The sequence below is a fragment of the Pseudorca crassidens genome, chromosome 1 (genome assembly GCF_039906515.1).
Source record: "Pseudorca crassidens isolate mPseCra1 chromosome 1, mPseCra1.hap1, whole genome shotgun sequence".
NCBI classification, from domain to species: Eukaryota; Metazoa; Chordata; class Mammalia; order Artiodactyla; family Delphinidae; genus Pseudorca; species Pseudorca crassidens.
In genome coordinates, this window is record NC_090296.1 from 86880617 (window position 1) to 86900164 (window position 19548).

General features: G+C 49.2%; 1 protein-coding gene across 1 annotated transcript in view; it reads right to left on the bottom strand.

Moving 5' to 3' along the window:
* Positions 1-268: 268 nt before the first annotated feature.
* Positions 269-19548, bottom strand: part of TGM5 (transglutaminase 5) — a 43489-nt gene continuing 24209 nt past the window's right edge. The window contains 12 exon segments of the mRNA XM_067726573.1: positions 269-422; positions 584-717; positions 2096-2256; positions 2775-3052; positions 3054-3129; positions 7172-7411; positions 7517-7573; positions 7576-7619; positions 8267-8405; positions 15695-15873; positions 16439-16463; positions 16466-16565. Of these exon segments, the coding sequence (XP_067582674.1) occupies positions 269-422; positions 584-717; positions 2096-2256; positions 2775-3052; positions 3054-3129; positions 7172-7411; positions 7517-7573; positions 7576-7619; positions 8267-8405; positions 15695-15873; positions 16439-16463; positions 16466-16565 (1587 nt within the window).

Below are 19548 nucleotides of genomic sequence, written 5' to 3' on the forward strand. Positions count from 1 at the left end.
CAGTAAATCATGGCCAAGTCCAACAATTCTGGACTGCATGGCCAATCTCACAATTCTGGACGGGACACCATGGAATTCCTGGGCCCTTAACAGAGTCCTGGGGAGCTGTGCAAATGGCCCAGGGGACTATCCATTGCCAGCATCTCTCTGCTGCTCACGTCGGAGCCCAGAGAAGCCTCTGTTTGGGTGGGGAATGGCACAGCTTGCGTTTGAACCTGCTCTTTCCCTGAAGCTTAACATCTACATGTCCACCTCATTGTCCCAGAATTTATAACCCAAAGTCTACATAGACGTTCCTGTAACCCTTGATGTCTTTAAACTTGTTGCTGCTCAGACTTGCTTGGATCTGCCTTTGGCCACTCTTGAAGGGGACAGTCTCCAGAGTGAGGCTGGCTCTGTGATGGGGTTTGAGGACTCCAATGCTGCAGCAGAGAAAGGAGAATGTCAGAAAACCATAGGATTATGATAACCCCACAGTCCCTTTCCACGCAGCAACCAGGCCTCCCCTTTCCCTATGTCCAGAAAGGACAGTGCTACCCCCAGGATAAGATGGGAGGGAGGGCGGAGCACTCCCAGCACTCACAGGACTCTCTGCCGTCTCCTAAAGAGACCACTTCCTTCCACAGTCAGTACACAATCTTCAACCTGCTCCGAGAGGGGGTTTGAAAATATCACCTGTATGAAGAGTGGCCGGTTCACAATGGCTGCTCCTAAAGCCTGAACAGGGAAATCCAGAGAGGAGGGAGCAGAGAATTAGTCTCATCCCCCGGTTCACCAAGCATTTATGGAGGGCACTGTTCCCTAGATCTGTTCCTGAAGAGCTGGATTTCCGTGGCCTGTGTTTTTCCAACTATGGACAACTTAATGGGTTGTCATTAACATTTAAAAAAATGAAATAGAAGAGAATATCAGTGTACATCACAAAAGATATTGTTACATGAAACTTTTACTTCACTTATACATGTATGGATGTTTGTGTAAAATATTTCTACTCAGCCCAGCATATGGAAAGGTCTGATGAGTTGGGAGTCTCCAGTAATATTTCCTCTGCTCCAAGGATTTCATCCAAGTGTGAAATAAGCAAGAGCTCCCAAAGGATTCTCATGCATAATTTGAGTGGATAGAATATTTTTTGGCAATTTTTGCTGGTTTCTTCTTTTTGCAATCTGACTCCATCCCTTCCTACCCTCTTATCTTAACTGGCTTGATTTCTTTTTATTTTTTATTTTTTTTTTTGCGGTACGTGGGCCTCTCACTGTTGTGGCCTCTCCCGTTGCGGAGCACAGACTCCGGACGCGCAGGCTCAGCGGCCATGGCTCACGGGCCCAGCCGCTCCACGGCATGTGGGATCTTCCCGGACCGGGGCACGAACCCGCGTCCCCTGCATCGGCAGGCGGACTGTCAACCACTGCGCCACCAGGGAAGCCCAGACTGGCTTGATTTCTTTTCACACCAGTGTGTGAGTCAAGAGCAAAGGATCATTTGGGGCATAGAGAGAAGGAAGTAGCCTCAGGAAACTTGAAGGCACCTTTGGAAACCCTCCCTAAAACAGACTCCAGTGGCTGGGCTTGCCAGACACACCCCACCAGGGGGCACCCCAGGCTCACTCAGTAGGGTCCAGGGGGCTACTTGGCACTGGGGAGACAGCACTGGCAGGAAGGGCCCTGTGAAGTCTCCCCACCAGAATGTCAGAGAAGGAGGGGTCCTTGGAGGCCATCTGGTCTAATCCCATCATTGACAGTTCAAGATGCAGAAGCCCAGGGGCTTGTCCAAGGATGCACAGCCAGGAAATGGCAAGTCAAACCTAAGCTGACCTTTGTTCACGCAGTGCTTTTCCCCCTCTCAGGACCCTCCCATTTGAGCCCGTGTTTCCTCATGTTGACCCTGGGGAAGGCCTCTCATGGTGTAAGAGGATGGAGACCGAGTGTGTTCAGATAAACCTCCCGCTCCTGGTGGGAGGTTCCTGGAGGCCACAGAAGAGGCAGGGGACAGGAGGGGCTGCTCTCCTGAGCAAGCTCTCAGGGGGCTCCCCCACCGCCCCCGGCCCAAGCTGGACCCCAGGAGCCCTCAGGTCACACGCAGGGCTCTTGCCTACATTAATCATGATGCTGGGACAGGCTAAGGTGATGATCTTGTTCACCACGGTCTTCTCGGGACTGCTCTTCTCTTCACCCAGGGCACTGATGCGGATCAGCTTGTCTGTGGACAGGTACTGGCCGTACTGGGAATAGGGGATTTTGCAGGGATAGGTCTTTGCTAGGGAGAAAACACAGGATGAGGTGAGACTCGCTGGGGAAATCAGCTGGGCCTGGGTGGATCTGGGGACCCTTCTACAGAGAGGAGGGGGCCAACCTGTACTGATCCCCAGTAAAGTAGGTACTTGGTTTTCTGATGGAGCGGCTGAGAGGTGAAATGGCTTGCTTAGGGTCATTCTGCTGGTAAATGGGTGCACTGAGGCTCTAACCAAGGTCTGGATGACTTCAAAGCTCAGGCTTTCCCCACTAACCCAGGCTATATTCCTTGAAGTAGTAAAGAAAGGATTGGAGGAGAAGAAGGAGGAGGACAAAGGAAAGAAACAGAAGGAGGAGAGGAGAAGGGAGGGAGAGGGAAGGAAGGAAGGGAAGGAGGAAGACTCTGTGCTGGAGGGGACACTAGGAAGACCAGTGTCACAGGGGTCTGCCCCCAAACCCTTGTTGGCTGGCTTGACCCCACTGGCATTTCCATAAGCCACTGTGTTCACAGACTGTCCCCATGCCCATACCCAGAGCCCATACCTTCTTCAGGAGAGAGTGTGATGAAGGCTGTGTCCTGCCAGAATGGGGGCAGGGGGCTGCCATCATGCAGCAGAGACTGGGCACTCAGGTTCACTTTGAGGTCCTTGAACTGGGGCGACGTGTTGAGGGCCAGCAGGACAAACCTTATGTCCCGGCCCATGTCGGGTGGGTCGAGCAGCTGGAATTTCAGGGAGACCTGGACAACATCACTGGGCCGAAGGGAAGGCGTAGCAAGGCTCCTAGGACTGTCCCTTGGCAGCATGGACCTGGAAGTTTGTTTGGAGGGAGCCTTGGGACCTTCCAGGCTTCAGCTTCTGAAGAGCCTTCAGAATCACCTGCCTCTCCTGGAGGGAACCTGGGAGGACAGAGCACAGAACCAGCTGTGGGCCAGGCTGACCCAGAGGGTAAACCTTGGCTGAACACCCTCCGTGAAGGCTCCACCAGGGTGTTAAAACCTTCATTTCCAATAACAAAGGCTCCTTACTAGTCATCAAGTCTTTCCAGGAGTCACACTCTGCTGAGCTCTTACACCTTTCATCTTCATATCAACTGTGAGAGAGATGTATTACTATTATTATTATCATTCCATATACAGATGAGGAAAATGGGGCTCAGAGAGGTCATGTCACTCGCCCAAGTCACACAGCTTGCACAGGGCAGAGTCAAGTGGAAACCAAATTCATCTGACGTGAAAATCTGTGCTCACGACCACTGGACTCTATCCCGTGTTCCCCAAGGGAAAGATGAAGGCTCACAATGCAGAGGAATAAACCTTAAAGACAACAGGACATGGTGTGATTTTCTGCTCCAGGACCAAATTATGGGTCAGTTGAAGACTAATTCCTGGAAATTGAGAAACTGAGAAGCTACGGTAAAAAAAAAAAAAAAAAAAGGAAATTAAGGAAGCCGAGTTTCCAGAGTACCCAGGCTTAAGTCCTGGGCAGGCGCTGTGGCCAGGATGTGCGGCAGGCGCTGTGGCCAGGATGTGCAGGAACACTCATCCATGCTTCCCTAATAATCCCAGCAGCTGCCTTCACTGAGCACTTACTGGTCCCCTCAGTGCAACCCCACAATCTCCCCAGGCTGAGGCCACTCTTCTCCCCTCGCTCTAGGGTCATTCTAAGCCTGGATCCAGGCAGAAGAGGATCTTGCAACATTGGCTTCAGTAAGAGTGAGCCCAGAGAGGTGTGAATCAGACTTAGCTCATCTGTGGGCTGCTCGACCCCCAGATTCTGCCAGTCCAGTGGGAGGAGACAGAATGCTATCTGACTGAACAGGACACTCAGGCCCACTGGAAAATAGCTCCAACCACCCCCTGGCCCCCCGGCCCAAGTTCACAGCAGAACCCTGTGGACCTCTGTAGCACATGCTGTCAGTGCCCCACTCACATCTCCTTGGCACTTGCTGTGTCAATGCCCACGTGCCCTAATTTCAAATTCTAGCACCTGCGGCTCTTTGTGGCTTTCTCTGCCACCAGAGCTGACTCCGCCCATGCGTGGAGCAGGCCAGGAGTGCTAGGGAAGTTATGCCCCCCAAGGAGCAGCCCTCAAACCCCTGACTGAAAGGAGTTGGTGGATGAAGAGCCTAGGCCCCTTGCCTCGTGGGTGGGGTAAATCTGCGGTGTTGTTCTATACTTTACACTAAATCTCTGATAGGGTTGCCAGATCTAGCAAATAAAAATACAGGGCAGTTTCATTTGGATTTCAGATTAACAACAACTAATTTGGGCCATGATGAGACAACAGCATTCTTCGTCCTGCATTTTCCCAGGTCACCCCACTGGCAGGGCCCCCAGCAGGACTGAGTCCCAGCAGCCCACGGTGCTAACCCCGCCTGACAAGGTGCTCTGCATTGGCTTTCTCCCCTTCCCCGCCTCCCTGGCTCACTCTCCTTCCTTCCAGTAGTTCTTTTTTTTTTTTACATCTTTATTGGAGTATAATTGCTTTACAATGGTGTGTTAGTTTCTGCTTTATAACAAAGTGAATCAGTTATACATATATCCCCATATCTCTTCCCTCTTGCATCTCCCTCCCTCTCACCCTCCCTATCCCACCCCTCCAGGTGGTCACAAAGCACCGAGCTGATCTCCCTGTGCTATGCAGCTGCTTCCCACTAGCTATCTACCTTACGTTTGTTAGTGTATATATGTCCATGCCTCTCGCTTTGTCACAGCTTACCCTTCCCCCTCCCCATATCCTCAAGTCCATTCTCTAGTAGGTCTGTGTCTTCATTCCTGTCCTACCCCTAGGTTCTTCATGACATTTTTTTTTCTTAAATTCCATATATATGTGTTAGCATACGGTATTTGTCTTTCTCTTTCTGACACTTCACTCTGTATGACAGACTTAGGTCTATCCACCTCATTACAAATAGCTCAATTTCGTTTCTTTTTATGGCTGAGTAATATTCCATTGTATATATGTGCCACATCTTCTTTATCCATTCATCCGATGATGGGCACTTAGGTTGTTTCCATCTCCGGGCTATTGTAAATAGAGCTGCAATGAACATTTTGGTACATGACTCTTTTTGAATTATGGTTTTCTCAGGGTATATGCCCAGTAGTGGGATTGCTGGGTCATATGGTAGTTCTATTTGTAGTTTTTTTAAGGAACCCTTCATACTGTTCTCCATAGTGGCTGTACCAATTCACATTCCCACCAGCAGTGCAAGAGTGTTCCCTTTTCTCCACACCCTCTCCAGCATTATTGTTTCTAGATTTTTTGAGATTATGAGATGATATCTCATTGTAGTTTTGATTTGCATTTCTCTAATGATTAATGGTGTTGAGCATTCTTTCATGTGTTTGTTGGCAATCTGTATATCTTCTTTGGAGAAATGTCTATTTAGGTCTTCTGCCCATTTTTGGATTGGGTTGTTTGTTTTTTTGTTATTGAGCTGCATGAGCTGCTTATAAATTTTGGAGATTAATCCTTTGTCAGTTGCTTCATTTGCAAGTATTTTCTCCCATTCTGAGGGTTGTCTTTTGGTCTTGTTTATGGTTTCCTTTGCTGTGCAAAAGCTTTAAGTTTCATTAGGTCCCATTTGTTTGTTTTTATTTCCATTTCTCTAGGGGGTGGGTCAAAAAGGATCTTGCTGTGATTTATGTCATAGAGTGTTCTGCCTGTGTTTTCCTCTAAGAGTTTGATGGTGTCTGGCCTTACATTTAGGTCTTTAATCCATTTTGAGCTTATTTTTGTGTATGGTATTAGGGAGTGATCTAATCTCATGCTTTTACATGTACCTGTCCAGTAGTTCTTGAATCTTCTCAGTGATAAACCACTTGTCCTCAGGATCCCCCACCAAAATAGCCACAGAGAGAACGGGGGTGGAGGGGATGATCGCCAGTACCCTTGGATGTGTTCAGTGCTTGTCTCTCAGGCTCAGACTCTGGAGCTCCCCTGTGTTGGCCCCAAAGGCCGACACGGACACACCACAGACACCCACTTGCTGGCGCTCCCAGGAACCTCAGGTACCCCTGCCCCCGCCCTGTGTAGTCATGAATCACTCCTGCTCGGGTCCTGCCCCTCACCCTGCTTCTGGCCCTCTTGGACTGCATATTTTTGCTTGGCTCCCTGGTGGTTGAAACTGGTGGTTTGTCTCAGTTTCCAGGAATCAGTACAGCTGACTGATGTAGATGCCCCTTGCTCTTGCTGGCTTGGGTCAGAAGACCCTGCTAGGGCTCCCATCTCTCAGAATCATCCTCTGCACAGGGTGGACGTAGGAGTGAACATTTGGCCTTACATGGGCCTCGGTGCTGGCTGTGGTCTGGCCTGTCCTCCAAACACCCAATGAAACGTGAATCAAACAATAAGCTAAATGAAATTAATAAAATTAATAGAGAGTTTACTCAATCCCCTGCCATCTTCAGTGGGAGGCTGATTTTTCGGGAAGGCAGGCGCAAGGAATTCATACACTGTTGATGGGATGCCTGTCAGTGGCCCTGCAATCAATGTGACCATCTTGTGGAGGGTGCTCACTGGCCTGTGGGGAGTGGGGTGGTGGTGGGCATGAGGAAGTGAGGCAGTGGGGACACCCCAACTGGGACCTTAAAACTGAAGGGCTGGGCTTCCCTGGTGGCGCAGGGGTTGAGAGTCCACCTGCCGATGCACGGGACACGGGTTCGTGCCCCGGTCCGGGAGGATCCCACATGCCACGGAGCGGCTGGGCCCGTGAGCCGTGGCCGCTGAGCCTGCGTGTCTGGAGCCTGTGCTCCGCAATGGGAGAGGCCACAACAGTGAGAGGCCTGCGTACCGCAAAAAAAAAAAAAAAAAAACCTGTAGGGCTGAGGAGACAGTGGGCCTGGGTCCTGCCCATCCACACCCCAGAGGGCTGCCCCAGCTGGCAGAGAGGTTCTCTGGGGTAGTGGGGAAGGTGCCTACAGGGATTGGTCGTACCTTCTCCGTACTTGCAGTTTTCCGTGACGTCATCCCGCTCATCACTCTGGATCCTCTTGGTGCTGATAAAATTGCCCACAGAATTGGTGTCCAGGTGAAGTTTCTGCTCCTTCCCTCCAAAGACCAGCCAGGCCATGCGGTCAGCATTTACCATGGAGAAGGCGAAGGCTGTGTCCTAGTTCAGATCCACCTCTCCTTCTTTGATGGCACTGATGGAGGCAGGGCCGTAGCAGTAGAGGCCTAAAGGGGAACAGGGGGGCCTCAGTGGGCTGTGGCTGCAGGGCCGGGTGGAGTCGGGTCTGTTTCTGTGGGAGTGGGCTCTGCCTGTCCTCCCAAGAGCCTCACTGTTGCTCATCTCCTGAGGTGTGGCGTCCAGCAGCTGCCAGCCTCCGTATCCGGGAAGAGGTCATTCCGGGCCATCCAGCACTCATTCCAGACGTGGAAATTCCTGAGGGAGAAGCCAGAGGAGTGGGTGTCAGATGAAGCTGAGGGAGAGTTTATGATGCTCAAGTTCTTTCTGGAGCAAGGCAGGGGGCGATGTGTGATGGACGGCTAGATAGAAAGACAGGGCACCACAGGCCTGCACCCCTCCATGGGTGACAGGTGACCGCTCTTCCTCCTGTGAGCCTCAACTTGCCCGGAAGAGAGCTTTCCTCTCTTTGTAAATAAGAGTGAAGGTTTCCAGAGGCAACGGAAGTTAAAAACCCTTCACTCTCTCTCAAAGAGACCCTTGAAGCCCTTTCCTGTATGTGCTGCTGACTCACAGAAGCAGTCACAGAGGCAGAGGTTTTTTTGTGTCCAGAGGTGAGACTTCAGGCCCTCCTGTGGTCAGAGCCACAGGCTGAGTATTAAATGAAGGAGGTGACAAAGGGGAAAACTCCCCCAGGGCAGAGAGCTCTTGTGATGTGACAATTCTAGACTCAGAAAATCATCGTATTTGTGTTCAGCTGCCTCCCAGCCTTCGGGCTGGGGCTAGCAAGCCCTGGGGCTGGTGAAAATGGGGGTGAGGCATGAGAGGGCAGCAGGCTCATAGGTACAGTCCTGGCCTGCTTCCTGCTGGTAGGGTTTGCCCTAGAAAGAGAAGGTGTCTCTCGCCAGACACTGTCCTTCTTCTTACTATCCAAAGTCCTGCCTGTGTTGTCATAATACTCATCTACGATCAGGTTTCCGTCTGTGTCGTGGCCAGAGTCAAAGTTGGTGATTACTTGGGTGGGGATCCCCAGGCACCTCATCACTGTAGAAAGGACAGAAAAATCTCCTGTGGGCTGTGGATTCCTGGACTTAGCTCCCTTAGGCTCAGGGAAATCATGCATTTGGCAGGCAGGAGCTGTCTGGGGCACTGGGTTGGCGACACTTCCAACTTCCCTCCCCACCTTCCTAAGCTCCTCTCCCTGGGGCTCCACACAAAGGTTAGGCAGCTGGTTGCTCAGACAAGCACTGCCAGGGCCAATAGAGGGTCCAGCAAGTGTTGGGTTCCCCTGCCCCAGCCAGCAGGGTGGGAGAGGCATGCCTCCTTTGGCAAGACTCAGCAGCTTGACTTGCCTTGACAAACATCCTTGATGATCCTTGCCTGAATTAATTATTATACTGGTGGTACCAAAATGATTATATTCTAACACTATCATTTCTTCTACCTGTATTAGCTGGCATTCTTCTGTAAAGAAAAGCATTTCAATCCCCCTCTCCCATTTTTTGGTATTGTTATGGATTCATGTATTTTTTTTTTCACTTCAGCAGAGGTTATTTTTAGACATTTGCTTGGTCTAATTTTTCCCCTGTTGTAAATAATACTGTGATGGACATCTCTGTAGCTCAATTCTACTTTTCCCCCTTTGGGACAGATTCCAAGAGGTAAAATGACTGAGTCAAAAAATACAGATATTTCTAAGGGTTCTTCACAAATACTACTGTCATTTTAAAATGTTTATAATTTTTAGTTTAGATACTTATTTATATTAAGCATTTATTTGCTTATAGATTTTAGTTTACGCTCCTTCTTATATTTTGGCACAAAGCCCTTCCAGGCTGGGGTGGGGACACATCCCTGGATGCAGAGAAGCCCAAAGGGGGAGGATGCACTTCCTTGGAACGGCAGGTCTGCACAGATCTGCAAGGAATGGAGGGCAGGGAGTGAGCAGAGCTGACAGTGAATTGAAGGTGGAGGTGACACAGGACCGCCTCGGAGGGGAAGGTGAAGGTGGGAAAAGCTACCACTGAAGGAGCATGAGACAGGAGTGAGGCGAGAGCATGCAAGTGACTCAGGAGCATTGCATGGGCACATTTATGTTAAGATTACAGTCGGGAGGGTGTATAACACTTACGGTAATAAGAGCACATGCCAAGGAGGGGTGGGCAGGGAGAGCAAGGAGCAAGCCTCCATTCTTCACCATGATTGATGAATTCATGAAGTGCCAGTGGTGTTGTCAACTCCTGCCAGACATGGCGGGATGGGCACTTTTCCACCTGAGCACAGGTCATTGGTCTCATGGCGCTCTGAGTTCTCTACTAGACATGGTACATGGTGTGTAATGATTTGTTTATGAGTCTGTCTTCCTGAGGGCAGGGATTGTGTGATAGTCAGCTTTATCGTTATACAACCATTAACAATACAAGGCAGGTCTGTATTGCAGAAACATAGTGCATCTTTGCTGGATGGGTGAATGAATGTCTTGAATCTTTTGTCGATTCTGGTGATTTCCGACTTCAGCACAGCACCGTCACTGTGTGCTGTGCTGTGGTTACCAAGCTTGATTGTCGGTAGAGCATAAGCTTTGAGTGGTAATGGATTTGCACTGATCCATTCTCACCACTTCCTCATCGTGCCTTGTGAGAGGACTGGGATAGGGGACAACAGCTGTCGCAGTGAGGCAAGAGGGACAAGAATTGTTTCTTACATAGGGAGAAGGCCAAGGCTGTAGCTCCGGTATCACACGAAGGGAGCTGACAGCATTCGGATCTGCACAGTTGTGCACATACATGTTTCACGGGGTTTTGCCCCCTCTGTCCTGCTTTCTCTGTACCCCCGCAAAGAGCTCCTCCTGTCTTGTGGCTTCATCTCTCACTCCTTGCCCACGACTCCTGAATTTGAATCTTGAGCCTGCATGGACACCTTGCCGTCACTAAGCACATCCCCAGCCGAGCTTGTCTTTCATTCTTTCCAAGCTTCCTTGCCAGTCGATGACATCATCATCCTCATAGGTGCCAGGCATGGTGCCAATCACTGCACAGGCATAATCACACTTAATCCTCTCCACAGCGCTGTGATTATCCCACCTTTGAAGAGGAAAAACCTGAAGTTTAGAGAGGTTGAGGTCACATGGCAGGAAGAGGAGAGCCAGGGCAGGATTTAAACCCACATTTCTCTGATCTCAAAACCCCTCAGGCTTTTAACTACAAGCCACCCCACTGCAACTTCACTAGACGTCCCAGCAACGCTGGGAAGGCATCATTCTCAAAGCGCCTTCCTCTGTGACGTTTTCACTGACTACTCCATGCCACACTAATCTCCCTTCCCATGCTCTCACCTGATTCCAGTCACCAATGCCACACATTTTATCAATGCATGAAGCTCTCTATGATCTCATATATTTATCTTATCTTGTCAGCCAGATTACAAATCCCCCTAGAGTAGGGCTCAGATCAAATACTTTTCTTGCGTTTCTTCATTCCTAGCACAGTGCTGCCCAGAGTAGATGCTCATTAAATTCATGTTGAAGTGAGTTTTCTTTAACCTCACTTCTGCAGGCTGTCAGTCCTGATGCCTCAGTTTGACATGAGACTCACGTGACCCTTTCATGGATAATTTGGTGGGAGCTGAGTCCCTCGTAAAAGAGAAACCCTTATGGGGTGTGTGTGTTTGTATGTGTGCACACACATGCATACACATTCACACAGTTGCACATGGACAAAGGTGGACAAGATCTCAGAGTCAGGAAAAGGACTGCAGAGTTCCTAAGGTATATTAGGAACCACACTCCTGGCATTAATTACTATGTCTCTTCACTCAGCCATTCAGCACTCATTCAAATGAACTTATTTACAAAACAAAAATAGACTCACAGACAGAGAAAACAAACTTATGGTTACCAAAGGGGAAAGGGAGGGAGAGGGATAAATTAGGAGTTTGGGATTAACAGATTCATACTACTATATATAAAATAGATAACCAACAAGGACCTACTGTATAGCACAGGGAACTCTACTCAATATCTTGCAGTAATCTATAAGGGAAAAGAATCTGAAAAAGAATATATATATATATGTATAACTGAATCACTTTGCTGTATACCTGAAACTAACACAACATTGTAAACTAACTACACTTCAATTTAAAAAAAGCAGTATTGGGACTTCCCCTGGTGGCGCAGTGGTTAAGAATCCGCCTGCCAATGCAGAAGAAATGGGTTTGAGCCCTGGTCCGGGAGGATCCCACATGCCATGGAGCAACTAAGCCCATGCACCACAACTACTGAGCCAGCGCTCTAGAGCCCACAAGCCACAACTACTGAGCCCACGTGCCACAACTGCTGAAGCCTGAGTGCCTAGAGCCCGTGCTCCGCAACAAGAGAAGCCACCGCAATGAGAAGCCCGTGCACTGCAACGAAGAGTAGCCCCGCTCACCACAACTAGAGAAAGCCTGAGTGCAGCAACAAAGACCCAATGCAGCCAAAAAATAAATAAAATAATAAATAAATTTATATTTTAAAAAAGGCAGTATCAGGCTAACTGTATAATAGCTAACACTCATGTCAATCTCAGCATGTGCCAGACATTTTCCCAAGTGCTTGCCACATGTTAACCGACCACCCTGCGAGGGAACATTCCATACAGTCCTTGATGTCTCATAAATCAGTGGGGAATAACAGTAGATTCATACTTAAGCCAAAGGTTGAGGCAAAATAATGTGCCAGGACCTTGGCTGGGGTTCCTTCTTTGAGAAGGAAGGGCTCAGTAAAAACAATGAGGACTAGAGTTATTGTACTGAAATGAAGATAATGAGACACTTCCTAGAGACCACTATACAACTGAGTGAGAAGAAATCTTAGATGACTTCTAACCCAAGGGTGTTCACAATGGTTTTAAGCAGAGGACTCTACATGCAAGCCAGATCATTGGGAATCCAGTATGTAAAAGATGTACGTGTGGGGTAGTTTTGGGTGCCCTAAGCACACAGCCTCCTCATTTCCCAGGCTATTTCCCACCACCCTCCTCTGGGGCTCTGGGCCCAGGACCCTACTTTACAGAGGAGGGGATGATGCCCGTAGGCCTGCTCAGAATCCCAACCCTCAAGCCCAAGTCACGGCTACCCCCACCCCACCCCCTGCAGCTGTGGGCAGGGACAGACCAGGCACATCCCCAGGATGCCTGGCTTTTCTTTTTTAAACAGTTTCATTGAGATACAATCCACATGTCACAAAATTTACCCTTTTAAAGTGTACAATTCAGTGGTGTCTAATATATTCACAGGTTGCGTAACAATCTCCACTGTCTAATCCCAGACCATTTATTTCATCACCTCAGAAAGACACTCAATGCCCGCTAGCAGTCACTTCCCATTCTCCCGTTCCCCCAGCCCTAGGCAACCACGAATCCACTCTCTGTCTGTATAAATTGGCCTATTCTGGGCATTTCACATATATGGAATCATATAGTACCATAGGTGGCTTTTTGACGCCTGGTTTTGGGGAGAATTTTCAGGCAACAGAACATCACTGTCCCTTCTGTTCCCTTGTTACAGAGCAAGGCATCCAGGCTACTTCATAGACCTCAGGGCTGAGGGGTCTGACGTTGTCACAAGGAGTGGACGGCCAGGACAGGAAAAGCCTAATGACTGAGAGAGACCTACGGAGCAGTCAGACATGAGCATTGGAAGGAGGGTAGGTCAGGGATTTCTCTGCAATTCCCAAAGTAACAGCCAAGTAAATTGATGTCAAGGAAACATCTGTCCAAAAAAATATAATCGTATCTTTGATGCACGGAAAATCTCCTTTTTGTGATTTTTCTTTAGGAAGCTTGAAGTCAATATGCTGTTGTTATTAAAACAGGTAATACAGGGAGGAAGGGCTGCAGAGGGGAGAATGCACTTCTGAGTCAGACTGGAGTCACGTGGTCACCTTAAGCCTCAGTTTTCTCATCTGTAAATTGTAATTAATGATACCTACTTTGCAGATGGTTGTGAGCATTGTAAGGTACCCAGCATGTGCCTTAAGCACAGGGGATGCTGGCTAAATGGCAGCTGCTAGCATCGTTCATGCAGCAGTATAGTCTAGTGGTTACAGCCAGCCAGACCTCAAGGTGAGACTAGCCCTGCCACTCAATTTCCTCATCTGTAGAATGGAGATAATGATAGAACCTACCTCTAAAGCTCTTCTGGGGAATCAAACAAGGTGATCCTGGTTAGAACTTACTGAATTCTCACTGTAGCCAGGCATTATTCTAAGCACTCTCCATGTATGGACTCAGTCAATCCCGACGAGGTAGGTACTATTAATTTCCCCATCATATGTCTGAGGAGACTGAGGTACAAGTTAAATGACTTGCCCAGGGTTACTCAGACAATTAATGGTAGTGCTGGTATTTGAACCCAAGCTTCATCATTACTCTAGGCTGTCAAGGTTTTAGCACAATGCCTGGCACCAAGGAAGTCCCCAGTGTCAGCTGTTGTGATTGTTAAAGAATAATAATAATTTTTAACAACATGCTTTGGCAACTGTATTGGATTAAGGAGTTTGACTAAATCCTTGACTTTTAGTGGAGAATTGAGGCTGGGTCTCACCCATCTCAGTATGGGACTCAGTAAGGACTCAGTATGTGTTGTTGGATGAATGAATGAGTTTTCCAAACTGATAGACATATTTATTAACGTAAAACATGGTGGCCCTGTTGGGGAAGGCTGGTATTGATGGAGCTGCAGGTGGACCCGGCCACGTTTGACCCACTTTGCCCAACCCTTTGCTTCCTAGGTCACTAAAGCGCCGTGATTCTCATAAACATTTTAATTGGCCTGCTCTCATACCATAATCTCCATTCACTGGCTCCATCTCTCTCACCAACCAGTTCCAGACAACCACACCCAAACCCCTGACCCTCTCCTTCTACACACATGCACCTGGCCCATTAGACTCTAGGCTCTTCCAGGCCCAGGAAGGCTCCCTCTCTAACATATACAGGATTGATCCATTCTCTGCCTTCAGTCTTACGCCTGATCCCTGGATGACTCAGACATCCCAGTTCACCCAAATGTCTGTGACTCTGGGCATCAAAGCTGTCGAATTCCTGGTTTCTTACCCCTGGGCAATCAAGGCATCCAGCTCCAGATGGGGCTGTGCAGCTGCAGAGGAGTAGCTCCCCCTCGCCAACCCATATGAAGTCATCCTGTGTGGGTGCTGACAGAAACCTCCTGGTGCCCTTGGACAGGGGGCTGGCATCTGCTTCTTAGCAGCCTGGGGCTCCACAGGCTTCCTGCGAGAGCCTGGAGATGGGTCCAGCACGCGTGCGCACACACACGCACACTGCACCAGCCTTTGCATACAGGGAATTTCTACACAAAAGGCCTGAGCCCTCAATAAACACCAAGTTGTGGGCAGATCTGGCTTCCCTGGATTAGACTAGAGAGTCTTGTGAGAAAAAGCCATACTTGACCTCTTTGCCCAGCCAACAAGAATAACTTCCTGATGGTGGCCCAAGGCAGGTACATAGATACGCCTGCCAGAAGGCGGAGAGCCGGCCTAGGCCTGGGGGCAGGGTGAGGACCAGAAGCAAGTGTGGCCCTGAGTGAAGCAGAAAGCCTCCTCTTGCTACCTGCAGTATATAACTCATTTCCAGGTGTGCCCTCCCTCAACAGCCTCCTCTCCTGCCTTCAGCTTGCTCCTCTTGTCACCAGCAAACCAATTTCCAGTTGCCCTCTTTCCCAGTACTAATTTTTAAGCTTTTCTTCTACTAATGTAGCATTCACTCCCTCTCTGAGAAGCTGATCTCTCTTGGTCCCCCTTCCCCTGACTCCCTGGGCTGAATCAGGCCTCCAGGCCCTCTGAACATGTGACAACTCTAGATTCAAGGTCATTGTTCTTCGTCTGCCATCTTGCTCTGGCCCCATGGCCCATACCCCTGCTCAGACACACCTTTCCCTCTCATGTATGCATCTTCATCAAGCCCATTCTCTGTGCTCAGAAAGGACACTAATCAGTTTGTAAGTTTTCTAATTACTTGGCCTCTCACCTCATTCCTGTCTTAGACCTGGACAATTCCCAGCCAGGCTCTTAAGAGGATTCTGTTAGGTTTGTCCAAGTTCAAAAGAAGGGAAGGGCGCCAGGTTCTGAGAAGTGTGTGGTTTCCCCCTCAGAACTACCCTCTGAAATGAGCTCAGATATGTGAAGCCTGAGGTCACTGATGAGACGTTTTGCTTCCTTGCAAATGTCCCTTGGTGGGAACTGTGTGAGATTTCTGGGACAAGAATGGTTCAGAGGGTTGCGACATGAGCCATTGTATTTTTTGTCTTTCCATGGGGCCCTTTCCACTCCCTACCTGTGCACATGACAGCGGCAAAGACCCAGCACTGCCTGTAGCACACTGGCTGGCAGACTGTGGCATGCCACTGCTTTAGGATGGCCACGCTGCCCATCCACTCCACGGGGTTGATGCCGTCTGAGTAATTCTCGCTCCAGTCTCCATTGAGCACCCCACGGTCATCGTTGCTGTTGATCTGAAGAGAAGCCATATGTAGAAGCATTAGAAGCAGCCTTTTCCTCAACAAGATGTGAGGTGTGGGTTGCCTTTGCAAGGACCCTGGGCCTGAGATGCAGGAGGCTTTGATCTCATTTTACCTGCTGGGGAAGGGGTGAGGGTGGGAAGCCAGCTATTCTGACTTGTGTACCACTGTTAATTAGTTTATTATTCTGTTTCTACCCACCCTCTTAACCCCTCCATGCCCCATCCCTGCAAAGCCAGAGCTTGGCTCTAAGAGCAGAAATTTAGAAACAACGAGACTATTTCCCAAACCAGAGCTACGCTTAGTCTTTCCCAAAAAATGCAATTTGGAATTAATGAAGGTGATGGCCCACATCCAGCTCTTTCAGAGCTCAGCTGAGAAAACCTGTTACCCACATTCTTTCATCAGTCTCATCAAAAATGGCTTTGCTGGAGGGCCTCTGCCTCTCGACTCTTCATTCCCTCACTGCAGGGGCAACCGTGAGTGGGCAGGGCTCCCCTGCACAGCTTCCGCCCTCCCTGGACATGCCCTGGGTGGGCAGAAAGAGACCCAGCCTTCCCATGGCACACACCACTCTGCTGACGTGACGGGGCTGCCCCGCAGGGCCTAGTCTGTGGCTGGGTCAATCTGGAAGTTCAGGCTCTTGTCTAGCAGCTCCAGGCAGATGTCTATGATATTCTCTTCCAACTGCGAGAGGAGATGCAGAGAGGCAAGGTGCCCAGACTTGGCACACGTGAGATGAAAAGAAATGCATGACCCACCCCTCCCAGCTGTCCAATGGAGTGCGTTTGTGGAATACAAGCCCATTTGGAAGGAAACTGTGTCTAGCAGCACAGCTATGGACTGCCCTGCCTCTGGGGCAGGTACAGGGTCTCAAAGCTCTGGGGTCACAACTCACCCAGTTTGTAGGTCCTGCCTGTTAAATTCCTGTAGTTTTTCCCAATGAGTCTGACTGGCTGAAACATCTGTTTCTCCCTCTTCTCCCCTTTAATCCCACACTCATGGAGCTCCTGGGATGTTCTTGCTAAAGCCACGTTGCCTCATCTTCCACCCGCACCTGCTGACCCAGCTCATCACTGCCAGCTAGTGCTGAGGTGATGGCCCCGACTTGCCACGGCACCTGTGCTCCAGTGGGGCTTTGGATTGACCAATAGCATGTGAGTTATGGAAAATTTTTAGCGAAGGCAGGCTGACTCCGTATCCTTCAGGCTTGTCATGAACGCCACTTCCTCTGAGGCTTTCCGTGAGCCAGGTTTTTCTCCACGGCCCTGGCCACGTCTCTTATTCATCAGACTCTGTTACAATGCGGTAGCCAAGGTCTGTCCTGCCTGCCTGACTGTATGCGTGTTTCTCTCCAGTTGTTCTCACATCTCTACCCCCAGACCTGGCACAGTGCCCAGCACATAGTAGTGACTCTGTGCATCTTTGTTGAATGAGAGTAAATGACAGTGTTCCATTTATTCCCATGGTACACTGGGCAATAATCAGGATTCGGAGGCTTCTCTGATCCATTATCCCCAGGGGACAGTTTGATTGGCTCACTTTTCTGCCTTAAAATGTTCAACGGCTCCTGTGGCCTACAGGATCAAAGCTGTAACCTCCTCTACAAGGTGCATAAGACCCTATCTGATCTGGCCCCCTTCTACCTCTCCAGCCTCATGTCTCAGTAACCCCCCGCCGCCTCACCGTTTTTTGCTCCAGCAACACCAGATTCCTTGTAACCCCTGCAGCAGGCCAGACCCTTTCTCACCTTTGTGTCTTTGCCCACGCTTCCCTCTGACTGGGATATTTTCCCCCTCCTTCATTTGGCTAACTCAGTTCAAGCACACCCTCTCCCAGGAAGCTTCCCTGGCACCCCCATGGCCAGCCGAGTGCTCTTCCTCCAGGCTCCCAGAACACCCTCTGCCTGGCGCTCAGTCTTTACATACCCCACTGTGTAATAAGCGACCTGCTTACGGGACCAAGTCCCCACTTTACTGTGGGCTCAGGGACAGTGTTTCATTCATTTTCATGCTTCTGGCACCCAGTGCCTCGCCTAGCACTGAGCAGGCATTCAATATACGTTCACTGAAGAAGAGAGAGAGAGAGAGAGAGAACCCAGGGCTCAGAAGGCATCAACTCCTCACTTCCAGTATCCGCATCTGCCCATGGTGCATGAGGAGCTGGGGATGTCAGTTGGGACCAGTTGAGGCTGCCATGTCTCATCTTGACTATAGCCACCCCAGGGGCCGAGGCTAGGCCTGATGCTACATGTGTTGGAGTTCTATTTGGGCAAGTCCAGGAGAGGGACCCATATTAAACTGATACAAGCTCTACAAGCCCCCCGCTCAGGATTTTCCAGGCAACACCCCTTCTGAGCAGCCAGAGCTGGCCCTCTCCCCTGCTACCCCGAGAGTGTTTTTGTGCTGGGGCTCAGCCTTAAGAATCCTTTCCCTGGCCTGGCACTGGGCTTCCTGCTGTTGGCTGAGCTTTCAGCGAGAGGCAGGCTTTCAGTAACGCAGGAGTTGCAGAGCATTGCAATTAATACGGTGCAATTTTTACAAATAAAATCGCATGTTTTAGAATATGCACAGAAAACAAAATGTAGAGGAACATACACTTTGCTGGTGACAGTGCTTAGAAAGACCTTCATATTCTAGGCACCTATTTTTGTAATGTTTCTCTATAAAGTTTTTAAAGCAATTATGTATTACTTCTTAAAAATTTTATACCAATTTTATTTTTTTATTGTAGTATAGTTGGTTTACAATGTTATGTTAATTTCAGATGTATAGCACAGTGATTCAGTTATATATATATATATGTATATATATATATATATCTTTTTTCAGATTCTTTTCCCTTATAGGTTATAAATTAGGAGCTTGGGATTAATATATACACACTGCTATATATAAAATAGGTAACCAACAAGGACCTACTACATAGCACAGGAAACTATACTCAATATTTTGTAATAACCTATAAGGGAAAATAATATTTTTAAATTTTTTTGCCTGTGCCCCATGGCAGGTGGGGGTCTTATTTCCCTGACAAGAGATGGAACCCATGCCACCTGCAGTGGAAGCATGGAATCTTAGCCTGAATCTTAGCTTGCTTCCTGGTGTGGTTCCTGCTGGGTTCCTCATACCCTTTGTGGTTCATGCTGGGTTCTTATCCCCTTTGAGATGTGGGCCCTCTGGTTTGAGGTGGTTCCTGTTGGGTTCCTCACCTTTTTATGATGTGGGCCCATCGGTGTGACATCGATCCATCGTTTGACATCGTTGACATCGTTTCCATCCTCTTTGTGATGTGGGCACTCTCGTGTGAGGTGTTTCCTATTGGGTTCCTAACCTTCCTGTGATATGGACCTCCTTGTGTGAGGTGGTTCCTGCTGGGTTCCTCATCCCCTTTGTGATGTGTGCCCTCTGGTGTGAAGTTGTTCCTGCTTTGTTGCTCCTCCCCTTAGTGATGTGTGCGCTCTGGTTTGAGGTAGTTCCTGCTGAGTTCCTCATCCCCTTAGTGATGTGGGCCTTTGGTGTGAGGTAGTTCCTGCTGGGTTCCTCATCCCCTTTGTGATGCGGGCACTCTGCTGTGAGGTGGTTCCTGTTGGTTTCCTCACCTTTCTGTGATGTGAGCCCTCTTGTGTGAGGTCCTGCTGGGTTCCTTATACCCTTTGTGAATGGTGGTT